The 15,422-nt window shown below is 32.8% G+C and overlaps 1 protein-coding gene across 2 annotated transcripts in view; it reads right to left on the reverse strand.

Annotated features, from left to right (window-relative positions):
* Positions 1-3,404: 3,404 nt before the first annotated feature.
* Positions 3,405-15,422, reverse strand: part of LOC117181822 (protein drumstick) — a 13,889-nt gene continuing 1,871 nt past the window's right edge. Inside the window, exons 2-3 of one of the 2 annotated variants that reach the window (XM_033374811.1) lie at positions 11,478-12,008; positions 3,405-7,159 (exon numbers count right to left, since the gene is read on the reverse strand). In XM_033374811.1, coding sequence (XP_033230702.1) covers positions 7,084-7,159; positions 11,478-11,707 — 306 coding nt within the window. In that variant the 5' untranslated portion in view covers positions 11,708-12,008 and the 3' untranslated portion in view covers positions 3,405-7,083. The other variant, XM_033374812.1, reaches the window with a different exon arrangement.

The raw sequence follows: 15,422 nt of genomic DNA on the forward strand, positions 1-15,422 counted from the left end.
CCATAACATTCAAAACAAGACATTTTTATAGATTTTTATTTCTCTTAACACGTCTACGTGTTTACTAAATTTCATAAAAAATGAAGATGGCCTAATTCATAATGGTAACGAAACGATAGCATATTATTCGTAGAACCCATCGAAGTAATCTTACCGAAATTAATCGCCAGAATTTAATGTAATTGCCAAAACTTACTTTCAATCGTTGTATGAATATGATCTCCCAATTTCACATTGATCGCGAGTCTTATATTCGAGGAAAAGTTTCTTCAATAAAAATATTTATAAATTGCAGAGAACTTATGAACGGAGCGACAAACTTAATTAATTTTAATACTAAAAACAAATTTTGGTTACTTTCTTAAAATTTTTATGAAAATTAAACCCTTTAAGAGTCATATCAGTTCACTCTGCATGAAAAAAAAAATTTTCTTTTACGTATTTTATTTTTTTAGTTTTGTAGATACTCAGAAATAACCATACGTTATTGAATAAATAATAGCATTTTTCAAGAAAAATATCACAGGTTCATGATTTGTAGGAAAAGTTCCAAAATATTTCAAAGTTGACGTGTCTAAATGACAAGGATTCATTTTAGAGAAAGCAAAGGAAAAGGTGCTAATTCGTGGAGACCAAATTAAAAGTTGCTACAAAGTTGAGGGTGCTGATGTTCTCAATATTATTAATGTGGTATTTTAAAGCTAGTAAAATTCATTGATCGTGTGGTAGCAGCTACTAAACAGTATGCTGGATTAATAAAACCTACGAAACAGAATTAGTATAAATGACAAAGCGTGCAGTGGAACCTACTAAACAGGATTAGTGCGTGCTACGAATCGTTCAGTAGAGGCTACTAAACAGGGATAGTATAAACGGCAAAGCGTACAGTGTGATCTACTAAACAGGACTAATGCGTACTACGAATCATTCAGTAAAGGCTACTCAACGCTATCTAGTGGGGCTGACTAAACGGATGTTTAGTCCATTCCACTAAATATCTAGTCCGTCCATATTTTACTAAACGGTGCAGTAGCTTTGACTAATGACTTAGTAGTGTACACTAAATACTTCTCTCAGTGTATGTATCTGAGAGTTAGCACCTTCTCATTTGGCCTCCCCGAGATAGTACCTTATCATTTGGACACGTCGAAGTCACTTACTTTTACTGCCCTACAAACTAAAAAGATACGTAAGTGACATTGCCGCTTAGAGTGATTCTTTTAAACTTGGCAATGAAAAAGTCGACCTAAGCAGCAATGTCACTTATGTATCTTTTTAGTTTGTACGATAGTTTAGATCGACCTATTTGGGTCATATTGTTAACCTTAAATTTGTTGAACCCAATGTTTCTTTATTGAAAGTATCTTGCTGATGATTTATGAATATTTTAAAATTAAATTTAAAATCTTGGTGATAATTCAAAATTGTCATTAAGTCAAAAAAATCTTGTTCGAATTTTAAAATTGTTTTTAGTTTAGTTTGTTTAGTATGACGTCTAAGAGGAAATTGAAAGAAGATTACGAAATACTTTGAAAGATAATAACTCCCCATCCTACAGAGTTTCTTTTGTGAAATAAACAAACATTATTTGTAAAAATAGAATTGAATTTTACATATGTCGAAATTAATAAACAATAAAGAAAAGTCCACTGCAAAAAATCTTCAATAACCACAATCATATACTAACTGCTACTTTTCTGGAATATAGAAACCTCCATAAAGACACACAGTTTTCAATTTTCCAATTCTTTTATAACAGTTTTTTCTCAGATTTTTATAGAACAAAACATTTCTTGAAAAATAATGTAAAATATCTGTAATATGTGATATAAAGAATTTAATTTGACTTATTTCAAAAAGGACTCCATACTTTTTTTTATTTAAAAATTTAAAATGTTTAAAAACTGTTCACAACAAATAAACAACTGAGAAAAGAAGACATTTTTCAATGTCTCCAATTCTATTACAATACATTGTAATTCTGTTTCCATTATGGAACATTATTATTTAAATGTTTATAACGTTTAAAAGGTAAGAATTACAAATAACCTTTCCTGCTGTACAAAAACCTTAATAAAACGCACAGTTTTTAATTTATCCCATTCTATTATTCTAAGCTTTTACACAGTTTTAATTGCAGCATACAAATTCAGTCACAAACAAACAAAAATAAAAAAGACTCGAGTGCAAGAACTTTCAGGTGGAAAATGATTTAGGCTCACCGTAGTGGTTTTCGTGCCAAAAATCAGACCTCTGAGAAAAATATTTGTTTCATTATTTTAAGAATCAAAATAATATTACTAGTCATGCCGTTTCAAATAAAAAACATTATTTTTAACGAAAAAATCTTCAATTGTATAGAAAACATTTATTCTAACAATGTTTTTTGCAATTAAATTTTTGCATACAGTTGCTTCTTGCCAATTTTTGAAAAGTGGGTAAATGTATTAAAAATGACGTCCTATTTTTTAAGGAAAACATTTTCTAAAACTCTTCTATTTCCAGTTTGGCACGTAACTTTTCCTTTGTTTGAATTTATTAGTAAAATAATTATTATTCTGAAGGTTTAAATGTTTTTTTTATAGAATCATAAAAAATATTTTCTGAAATTCAACTAATTTTTAAGTCCAGTTACTAAGTCGATGTTCCATGGTTTAAAATTGTTGTGAGTCTGAAAAAATGTAAGCATGGTGCAATGATGAAATAAAATTATAATTGTATTAAACGAAAAAGAAATGATATTTTATTTTTTTAAATGCTGCCTGTAGTTAAAATTGTTTTTATCTCATAAATCAATTTAGAAAAAGCTATCTCTTATTATCAGAGAAATACTGTATTTTTGAATCCCTTGATATTAAAGTAAGTATTGATATTATTATTGTTATGCAATTTTTAATTGACAAACATTCTAAATATATAAAGTCGAATAACAACCGTTTAAAAAATAAATATTTAATTTTAAACTTTAACTTAAATTCACAATGAACTACTTACCTGAAAGACTTTTATTGATTGATTATGGTTTTAATCTTGAGACTTAAATATCGTAATTTTCACTTAAAAGTGGAAAGTAGTTGAAAGATACTTTTAAAGGATTTGAAAATAAAGATTAAATTCTTAATAATAAACATAGTTATAAATCTTAATCAAAGCAGACTTTTAGGTGATCTTCTCATAAAACCATGATTTGCTTATTAATTCTTCTGAATTCTTTAATATTTTCTGAACATGAAAAAAGCCTATTTTATAATTTTAATATTTTCTAGCAGATAATCGAAAACTGATTATAGTTTTCTCAATGATTTTTTTTAAATACGAGAATTAATAAATAATAGTATGTGAAGATGAAAGGAATGTTAAAGGAGAATAATGAAAAGGATAGGTAAAAATAAAATGAACGTCAATTTCTTGTACGACTGGTCAAATTTATTGACAGGTTGGTACTGAACGCAACCGCAATATACAACGACGAACCAAAAACACACGCGGACATTCGTTTTTTCTTTTTTAAAGATCAACGAAACATCATCACACAGCACGTGCGCTCACTCTGAATTTCTAATTGGCTCGTGGTAATGCTAAAGTGACATTTACGTGAAAATAGATGTACAATTGTAATTAATAAAATTATTATCACTCCTAGTACTAGGTACACTAGGGTACAACTCGGTATGATCGAGCGGCCTATCGAGTGCTAAAATGACTAATCCCTATTACTTTATAAAATAATAATAATAATAATAATAATATAATATTCGTAATGCTCGTAATATTTATAATATAATAATAATTATTAAAAATAATATTAAAAACACAGTAATACGTTAAGCTATTTACAAAGCGCGACTGCAGTCTCATTTTTTTGGAAGTTCAAGATTTCTCAGAAAAGAAAGCGACTTACATATTTTTCGCATTAACGAAAAATAAATCCTACGATTTTTGATCACATTTTTATTATTTGCAAATTAGACCGAAAGCGTGTTACGAGTAAGGCAAGCAAACTTATAAGCTTTTGTCTCGATAACCTCGAGACGCCATAGCTGCTTCTCCAATTGATTATGCCTCTGTTAGCCAAATTGAAACATTTCCAAGTTTAAAATAGTTGACAATAAATTCAATAGTTTAAGGAAAAGTCTGATTTTGGCATTGTATTAGGAAAGACATTACATATTTGACTCTTTTACAATTTTGCATGAATTTTTTAATTTAAATTTTAAATTTGCTCATTCTTACGATTCTGTGTTTCAGTACGAGAAAACTTCTTAAATAGCATAAAATTTTTAAAATGTCCTAAATTTTTATTCCTCGATGCTAAGGAAAGCATGAAGAAAAATCGACGTAAGATCAGAAATAAATAAGACACCATTTTTTCCCCTTCCTGTTGGATTATTCTGATCGAGAACAGAAAGGGTGAAAAAGTAGAAAAGGAACCGGTTTTGCACTTTGAATCTTGTTCACTTTCCACGTGACAGTGGGAGGGCCAACAAAATTAATTTGGTTCCTTAAATCCGGTGCTGACTACAACTCAAAAAAAGAAATAAATAATTTTTAAAAAAAATTAAAACTTTATCCAGATATTGGCGCCTTGGGGGGGGGGGGGGTCGAATCGTGGAGGTCAGAGACCGGGTGGGTCGACGAAACGATCGCTAAAATGTCGCAAGAGAATCGGGGAGGACCTACTGCGAACATGATCGGACCCATTCGTTCTTGTTCGAGCTTATAAATGCAATTAATTATTTGTGCCATTCCGCTTGATCGAGCTCGATGTCTACGCCGATCCTGGTGCTCGTCAGTTTGTGGAGACCGGCCGAAATTGAAGTGACACTCTGCTTGCGGTTAAATCCATTGGAAGCCATGAGACATGCTTAGCTTTCGACATGTGTATCTCGACATCGACTTTCCCGGTGTCCAAGGTCAGCTGGTACCGAAGAACGAGGGATAAATTTATTCGCGGCTTTGTTTCCTACATCAGCATCTCTTACCCCATTTGTTTCCACTTTAGGTAGCCCCAGCTTCCGATAGATGGTTGGGTACAGAAGAGGATGTCGCCCGGGGCCTGGGCGTGGTCCACAGTAGCAAACTTCACTATACTTCGGTAGCTTGTTCACCATCTCCAGGAGGCCATTATTATGTAGTCCAATTTAGGACATCAGCCTGGAGGAGTACCAAGCCTTTTTGTTACCACCCCTTTTTAATACAAAGAAGATCTACAATTTTGTAAAGGAAGAGATTTCTTTGTTCAATTGAAATTAGACCAAGTTTTCAAGGTCTGAAAGAGATGATATAGTTGTCAAATATAGTATTTTAAGTGATGAATAGCAAATTTGTTCAGAGTAGTTGTTCTCATCGTTAAGAATTGGTTTCTGTAGCTGTTGTTCCTATAGTCGATGGTACCAAGTTCAAAAATGCAAACTCGGTCTTAATTAGAGATGGTCGGGCTGGTATAGATGGTATTTTTCACTACTGGATAGTAGGAAATTAGGATAGATCTTCTTTGGAAGTCAAAAATTGCGTTGTTTCTTTAAGGATGGTGACGATGATTCCAAAGTGATGGTTGCTCAGATTCAGTTTTAGACGATTAAATTTTAACTAAACAAAATTTTCCTTAATTTTAGATATTCTGGCTTATCCACATGGTGATTTGGAATACCGAGTAGAATAATCATTAAAAAAATATGCTGATAGCTATAAATTGGGTTGCTCCTTTGTTTGACGATAGATGGTAAATGATGCAAGGTATCCTAGATTTAATTATAGATGGTCTAGTTGGCCCAAATGGTCTTGCTTTTGCCGATGAGGATTTAAGATGATGAGTACGTGAAGTCGGGGAAGACTGTCCTGATTTTATAGCAATAAAATGTAATTCCCTTGATTAAAAGTTGATGGTGCCAATTTCTAGATTAGTGAAAGTGGGATTTAGTACAAATTCAGTATATGGTGATGAGTTTGTCAGCTTCGTTTACAGATATTCCAGGATGTCCAAGTAGTCCACTCTCTTCAGATGATGAAATATTGCTCTGGTTACCAGTAGAATTCCAAACTAATGTGTCTTAGTCAAGAAATAGGTTCCGTCTTCCTTCAAGTGAATTTTTGCTAACAGCAAGTTTCAGGACAATAATTTTTGTGAATAAATAGTTTTTATCGGTGGTCCAGATGATAACATAACTGATGATATCAGAACACTGTTAAAAATCTTATTTTCAGCATCAGAAAGTGGATCCATAATCATTTTAAAATCGTACCAACGGTGTTGCCAAAAATAAGTAATGTTATCAACTGATCTAAAGATGGCACCATAGGTCTATCAAACATGGTGAAGAAAGAAAATACCCGAAACGTATTAAATAAAACACCTGATTGAGTGAACTTAAAAACGAAGCTCATCCTCTCCAATTCTCTATACGACATGGAATTTTTTACATTTACGTTTCGAAAAAAATTTAATTTACAAAATAGTAACAAGTGACGAATCTTGATGGAATGTCTTTCAGGATCAAGCTCCCCAGAAAGAGAACTGATTCGCAGTTTTACAAACAGAAAATCGCCCTTTAGGAAAAGTATCTTCAGTCTCTTCTTTTCTCCTCCGGATGTCTGTTCGTACCGCGTTTACGGTGAACTCAGCTGTTGGATGTTGCACGACTCCATGAAGGTCGAACCTCGCTGCATCGAGTTCCGGGACTCGTAAAGGGTTCGGCATTAGATAAATCTGGTACGAAGCGGAGGATCGGTGTAGCAGATGGATGATATTTAGGGATAATAGGAGAAAAATAGGATAAGGATATGAATGGATTACTCAAAAAATAATAATGACTCAAAAATTAAGGATGATTCCAAGAAAAGGATCACAAACAAATGAAGGACTGCTGGACTAGCAAGAGCGCTCGATTTGGAACAACCTCTTTTGAGGCAGATCTGTTTTTTGTTTAGTTTTTTTGCATTTTTGCGCGTCTGACTAAAGGGATTGTTGGGAAAGTGGAATAAAGGATTAAGGATTAGGGATTGAGGGAAGAGGGGTTAGGATATTTAAAAATCTACATATTGAAAAAACAAATCTACGGAGTTGTTGGGATGGCTGGATGGCTTCTAGTACCTAGAGTAGCCATTCGAATAGCCATTTGAGTAGCCGTTGGAGCCCTTGTAGGGAACGGAGTGTATGCTCCTGGAACAGAGATCGTCGAAATTGGAAGGTGAGGATGTGTGCTGTCTGTACTCATCTTGGGGAAACAGTTTCACTTTCTCTTTCACTCTTTTTTTTCTTCATTCATATATTGAGAGTGCGTGTTAGTATAAAGTGCAGAGGGGCATGCTGGGAGGGGTGTGGGCGGAATCGAAGCGGCGGTATCGCAAAAATTAGATTTAGAATTGAACTTTTCTTCAATTTTTTTCTTTGACTTGATTTTCTTAATTTGACTTGTTTTCCTACTTTGACTCTTTTTCTTAATTTGACTTGCGGGGAAATTAGGGAGATCAGAGAAGAGTGCATTTTTTGTGTGCGTGAAGGCAGGAGGTTCAGAGCTCCCGCTCACCGCCACCCACATCTACAACAGAACAGAAAACAAGACCACCGCCATTACATACAATGTATCCATTAGTAACCACCATCGAAGATTTATTTTTTGTTAAAAATAACTTCTAGTCGCGAATTCAAAATTGAAGATTTTTAAAAGATTGAAATTCAGAGAGCCACCTTAAATTATTTAAAAAATAGTAGTTACTCGAAGAATACACAGAGGGGGGAAATTTCTCTTGAAGAAGTTATTACCATTTTTATAGACTATGCGATTAATTTAGGGAGGAAGTAATTTTGGTGCACTGCTAAAATCTGAGGAAGTCAATTCAGTAGATTAATAAAAAGATTCAATTTAATGAAAAAGTTTAGAGCAGATGGTGAAAGGTAATTGTCTGACATGAAAAAAATTTAGGGTGACTCTCACTCATGTCATGGAAGAAAATCACGGATCTCTCTTAGTGTTTCTCTTTTTGAAATATTTCTTTAACTTTTTTATAGATTTTGGAATATGTATATAAGTTGAAATTCGAGACTGTGTTAAAAGTGAAATGAACATTGGTTCGTAAAGGTTTGTGCGACCCGAAGGAAAGGATTCTCACAAAGTCTTAAATGTAGTCATGTTATAAAGTTCTCATGCTGATCATTCCAGAAGAGACCGTTATTTTCCATTAAGAAGTAATTAATTGTGCAATGTTCGTGCATGTGCAATTCATTCTATTTGTACTCCTTCGATTGGTAGGCGTGCGAATTCATACTATAAAATCCACATTGTAAAAATGTATATTTTTTTAATAGAAAAAAATAAATGAAAGTTACTCTTGGATTTAAATTTTGTAGAGAATTATAAAAATGGTTAAGAAATAGTTATAATATAAAGGTTTTGATTGTATGGAATCACAAGCCTACCACCAGACACCCTTAACTTCTAAATTATGTTAAATCGTTATTAGCCCATTCGGTAAAAGGACTCACACGAAGACTGATGATCAAAAAATAGATAAAAGGGTTATCAAAGTTTATCATGGATACAAGATCGGTTATTTGTACGGTGGAGTTTACCTTGGGAACGCAAGATGATTTCTGTTTGCTAACAGTAGGCAGCTTTGAATGTGCAACAGGTACTCGATATTATAATAAATTTTCCCGATTCAGTGGCAACCGACAGGTTTTATGCTCACATAACGTCACGTGTATTGAACCGGTATGAAAAGATTTTTGATTCGATCTATCCAATCTTAAGAGGATCGTTGATTTATAGTTATATACCTAACTCTCCACTAATAAACACGTCTTTGTAATTATTTAAGATATAAGTAGAGATGTATTCAAATGTTTAAGTTAAAAGGAGTCATTCTTAAATGGTGGAAAATAGCATTGAAAAAAGCAAATGAAAAAAAGTCTCTCGTGTCCTTAATTTCGAAACTATAAGAAAGACTAGTAAAGATTGTATCGAATAAAAAAAAAGTGATGGATGATGGCGAGAAGTTGCGAAGTTTACACGAATGAAAAAAGATGTTTCAGACTGGACAGTGTCAGCTTTCCTCTATTTAAATTTCGGGACTGCGGCTAGCCTTTATGTTGCTTTTGTCGACAGGAAATAATTCTTCACAATGCAGGAGAGCTAATTTCAATTTACAAAAAAAAAGAAAGAAAAAAAGAGTTGTTTAACCGGTTCTTATACCAGGTCTATCGATCTTGCTGCTATTTTACGTTTAATCAATTGTCATTGTAAACGGGAGTTTTATGTGTGCGTCGACAAAATTAAAATTGAAATTAATTCAATTCGTTTTTACCTACTGTACTATCATTTATATTTTACTTCAGACGATCATCAGTCGCTTCGTGTGGGTCTTGACTATTTTAAGTAGTTTTTATTTTAACCCAGAAAAAAAGTTCTTCACTGCAAGAAACTTTTCGAGCTTTATAGAAAGAGGAATTCTTTGATAGAAAAATCTTCAAATTCTTATAATATTATTTATTCAATAATTTGGATTAAAATTGTTTTATTAATTTAAGCGATTGGAAAATAAAAAAATTTTAATTTTTTAAATTGTATTATCCACTAAAATCCCCGAATAACCTCGAAAAACTGAAAATTTCCAAAGACTGCATTGAACAAATTAGTATATATGTGTATATTTTTTTTATATTTTTCGACTTCAAAGATCAAACACTTAAATTTTAATTATAGAGAACAAAAAGTCTGTTCGATCGCAAGTCAAATTAATCATGAAAGAAAAACAAATTCAAGAAAAGAATTTATCATTGATCAAGATCATTACTATATCCGACAACAAATCCTAAAGCGGAATTCCATCTTATTAATTGAACTAAAAACTCTTTTTTCTGGGTTGAGGGTCTAACAATCTATTCACAAATGACATTCTGTATATAAAGGAAAAAATTGTTAGATTTTAGAAAACTGGGGTAAAATATGAAGACCAGCGAAGAGTGGATAATAGAGTCTACTTGGTACAGATTCGTACAAATTAATGTACATTAATTTAAAGTAGTTTCAACTGATACAAATCAATACAAATTAATTCAAATGTGTGCTGACAATGACAAATTAATCGAAATTAAGACAGTGTCTATACCAAATAAATAAATCAGGATTGTATTAGGACTCTTTAATCATTTTAATTTGGAGTTTGGTTAATTATTAATGTAAATTCCAAATAATTTCACTGATTCATTCATTTCATAACATAATTTAAACGTTAAATTTAAAAGAACTTTCACTAGTCATTACTTTTTTCTTTTTAATTAGTCATTTTTAACTAATTTAGATAAAGAAAAGTGATGAGAAGTAATTTATTCACAAAACTCTGGTCGTTGATTTTTTAATTTCCATTTGATTAAAATTTTTTTTAAAAACCGATAAGTTGAAAAATGCTACGAAATGAGTACTTTGTATCTTTAAAAAAATGGACTAAATGAACTTGATATTAACTAAAATTATTTACTTGACTTTTGTTCTTTCTTCATTAAAATCAGATCTTAGCATTTCACATTTTTACAAAACACATTTTTCACATTTGAAGACAAACAATTTTTTTTAGTAGCTTTGATATGCAGAATATTTTCATATGGCTACCTAATATAATCCTAATGCCAAAAAATACTCAATATTTATCCAGAAAATCTAATTGAAAACTAAGTTAAACTAATTTAAAAAATACGTAGTATGCAGTGCCAAAACATTTTAAAAAAATCAAAATGTTCACAAAGTCTGATAAGATGTAGAAAAGTTTGCAACAGCAGCATTATGCGGATTAAATAAGAAATTAATACTTGTGGCTTTGTCGAAATTTTGTAAAGGAGGTATTCGAAATCTTTGTTCAACATTTTATATTTAATCAGTTTAATTTTTTCTTATTAATTCCAAAAACGGCATTAAAATCGACATAAAAAACAAGCTTTGGTAAATTCCCAATTTTTTCTACTGAGCCGTAAGTTCAGTTAAGGGAGGTCGATCTATTATCCAATCTTAAACCGCTACTCAATCCTTACCAAAAATTTAGTTCAAATCAATCCAAATTAATAAAAAATACACAAAATCACCAAATAATTGTTCTCCCTTATCAACTGGAACTCAAGTCTACTAACAGACACAACTATCCTACTGATTATCCAGTCTTCCACCGATTATTATACACTCTTTCATATATTATCCACTCTTAACTCTTTTTTCCACTCTGTCCCACTTATCACTCTCAAACCGTCATTGCCGAGCACATCAGAACTCCATGCGACGGCGTGCAACTCCCGGTACCAAACTCAAACTCATATTTACAGAAAATGAAATTCCATATGCAAAAAAAAAAACTAGTACAAATAATTGAATAAACTATTTTAAAACTAGAATAGGGGATGGTTCCAGCGACCCAACAACGCCGCCGCAAGAATCTCCTCAATCTCGGATTTTCTTTTAAAGCTGGGCTATCTCGATAGTAGTTGACAGTACCTGTGTTGTTTGAGGTTGTCCTGCCGCTTGAAGGACTTGCCGCAGACCTCGCAGGAGAAGGTCACGTCGTCCTTGTGACTGCGCTCGTGGATCATCAGGTTGTAGGGTTTGGTAAAGCGTCGCTGGCAGTACTTGCAGACGAACTCGACAGTGCACTTGGCTCGCATCTTCTGCCGCCGGCCGAACTCCCTGCCGTGCCCCTCTGTCTCCATCGGCATTATCGCGAACATCCTTATAAATTCCCACCGCTCCTTCGTTGGTTGACTATACTTTCTGTCTATCGCCTCAAGTCTCTCCCTCCACCGGCTAACAAGTCTGTCTCTCTTTTCTTCCTCAGTCTCTCTTTTGGCACTCCGAGTCGCTCTAACTCTTTCTTGGCCCCTCGCACACTGCCTCAGAGTGTCCTCTCCTCCCTCGCTTCTTGTCTCGCGGCTGACTGGCCGACTGGTTGGCTGCTGGCTCCCGAGAGTGAGATCACACTGCCTTCGTCTTGCAGACGATGGATCGTACTTTGATCACTCGGTAAGCTACCTGTCGACAAGATCGAATTGGCTATGTTTTATGGTGTTTACGTATTCACGAGTAGGATCGATTAATATGGGCATTTGGACAACGTGGTCGACTGAATGAGCAAAGAGGTCTACGTCAGTGATGAGCATAATGAGAGATCAAAAGGCTTCAAAAGGAAATGGAGACTTTGGTGTCCAGGTGGAAAGATGTGATTGAAAAAGGTTATTGATGGGTATGAATTCTAGAGTCAGAAGGGGGGCCCGGGTTAGAATTTGATTTTCAGGTGGTAGCCGACATGAATCTTCATTTATTAGATGATAATCTAGATGAAATTATGAATCTCGAATGGTACCCAACTGGTACCAATGGTCCCACTATAGCTCTCGCTATCCAGGGTATCTTCTATAATAATCTATTTGACCCACGTTCTTCTTCCTTAAAAACTTCTTAAATAAACCATGTGTGCCCCTGACTATGAATTAAATGCTTTGACTAACAATAATTTTTTTACATTCAAGGCAGGCATTATTTAATATTTCTGATGGTGTTCTAACTTTCTATTCTTGAAACTTTAATTTTCAGAAACTACCGATAAAGTGTTATATTTCAGATAGTATATTTAACATAAAATCACTTACATCCCAAGGTATTGATCATCTATTTTCAGGTGGTATTTATGTAACATTAATTCTCAAATCGCATTCTACCTAAAACTGCATATTTCGAATACGCAACACATTTCATAGACAACTCGCATACAATTTTATATGTTACGCATTCCAAATGAAATTCGATACTTTCATAAAATTATCTATGGAATAATATTACAGACAGTATTCTTCGTCTCATCCTTTTTAGCAAAGGTTCTCATCTCTTAAATCCCATAATGCAGGTACCATTGTCATATTGGAGATAACATTAAACTTCAAATTTAACCCTATATAGTTATGAGAATAATTGTATAGAAAGATAATAGTTCATACAGTTTTCCCATGAAATTCAGCGATTCAGGTGATTTTTAGCATGAAAATAAATATTTCGCCTTGTGCTTGAAATGTAACTTCAAACACAGCATTTATCCCAGATTATCTTGTAATCTTGCATATTCCGAATGGCATTCTTAATGAAATCACATAATTCAGACGTTAAAATTCATTGAAAAATATAATTCGATTTACACAAAATGCCAAAGTATCAAATTCATCTTAAAAATTGCATCAAAATATTGTGGAATAGATCATTTTCATTTGTTGCATAATCTAGTTGTCAACTGTTTGCAACGTTTTGATACCCTGCGTTTTTTTATCTGTTATGATCCATGAAATGCAAAGCTTCAGATGGCATTTTCCATTCAGTTCTATATTTTATATTTTACCACAAATAAATTCAGAATTTCCATATTATTGATGGAATACTTATGGAACTTGTATCATGAAATTGTATAATTGTACCAGAAACAACATAATCCACAAGAATTCCCTAATTCAAATATGCAAAGATACTCCGCATAAAAATTCAGATCTAAAAAATAGATAAGAACAATTATGTAATTATTATGTATTTATTCATGTTTGGTCATAATACCACAACATTTTTAATAAATTTCTATTTTTATTATCTAAACGATATTTTTCTAATTCTTGTAATGATGTCCTGTTCAAGACAATTATCATAAAAATTAATGATGTGTTTAAGATGATTAACAAAAGAGAACGTATAAGTTTGTAATATTTGAGATAGCTTGATATTAGAATGGTATGAGATAAGATTCGCATTGAATTTTCTTTTTGAAACTCTAAATAGAGATAAAAGGTTAATTTCATTAAGTTATACAAATTAAACTGAATTTTTTAATCAGGAATGTCAAAAATGCAAATCTTCGTTAAGAAATAAAAAAATTTTGTTAAGTTTTACTAACGAATAAATATTCACATCCAATCTAAAATTTCACTCATTTTATTATAGTTTCGAAATTATTATTTAAAAAGGCACTCATTTGATAAATAATTTCATAATCCTGCAAAAAAATGTGAAAAATTGTAACTTAAATCTAAAAAATGTTAATGTAAAAAATATTGTACATGTATAGGATCTACATTTAATGCTATCTTATAATTATTTAAAATATATTTCTAACTATAATAAACACTTGTGCTTTCTCAAAGTTTTAATAATACGTATTGTTTCTTCAGTTTTTATTTCAATTATCAGGACTTCATTAAAATACTTATAAAAATGAAATTGATCTATGAACACCATAATTAAAATGCATATTTTCACACGTATTACCGTGTACAGTGCATAAATCACCAACGTGAGATCAACATGTGTACCACAAGTACTTATGAAACAGTAGAGATTATTATCATAATTCATAACAGTTGTAATGTATGCGTGTATGCTAGAGTTATAGATTCCATGAAGAATACTTGCACATTTGGTCTGAAATTAATAAAGAAAAATGTATTTCAAAATAAAAGCACTTCTACAAACATCACAGTATAATACTGTACATAATGATCATAAATAGAAATAAATCATAACCACAATTTCAATTTGCTATTATATTTTGTATTTTTCTCCAAAAAATGGGAAATTCCTTTCACATTCAAGCAACAGATCAAGAAGTCTCTTCAATCCTAATACTACCTTCCTGTCCTAGAAAAAATACAACCCTAAAGAATTCGCTAACGGTGTGAAAGAATTTCTCGCCTAATTTCGGTCGCAGAAAACACATCTCTATCTTTTTTGTTTTTCCCTGTAGAACGCAGAAGACAGGAATCGGGTCTGGAAACATCTGCATAAATCCAGATGTTTGATCAGAATGCCACGATTAGAGCGGAAATTGGAATGCGGTTTTTGTGGCAGAAAGCGAAGAGCAAAGTGGGTTGCCGGATGCGTGGAGAACACAGCAATAAAAAGGCCCCTGGGGTCGATCGCGGCCATTGTGCATGGACTAAGTCCGAGCTACCGTCGGGTAAGCGCATACTCGAATAAAGTGGCGTGTCCGAATGAGTAATAAGCGTGCCGGGGCGTATCCCGGTTGGTTAGCAAGCCGACGGCGGTGGGGTCTAATTGGGCCCCCGTGCTACGCACGCTCCTGCAGTTCTGTTTTGCTACACTCTCTACTCTCCCACCTTTTATTTCCCCCCTAGTTCACACTTCACCTTTCTCTCACCCCAATTCCCTTTTTATTTTCCTTCTTCCTTGCCATTTCCTCTAAATCGTCTTTTTCATTCACTTACTCTTGTTTGTTTACATACATTTCCCTTTATTAAATTTCCTTTTTTTGTCAGTGTGCGCCTTTTTAGAAAATAAGTTCTCGTGCCTCCATGTTTCCCTTTTTGATCTATAAAAGAGCCACATGTTTCCAAATACTACTTTTTCGTATATAGATAAGTCTCTTTAACTTGATAGATCTCAATAAACGTTCAT

The sequence above is a fragment of the Belonocnema kinseyi genome, chromosome 10 (assembly GCF_010883055.1).
Source record: "Belonocnema kinseyi isolate 2016_QV_RU_SX_M_011 chromosome 10, B_treatae_v1, whole genome shotgun sequence".
Taxonomy (NCBI): domain Eukaryota; kingdom Metazoa; phylum Arthropoda; class Insecta; order Hymenoptera; family Cynipidae; genus Belonocnema; species Belonocnema kinseyi.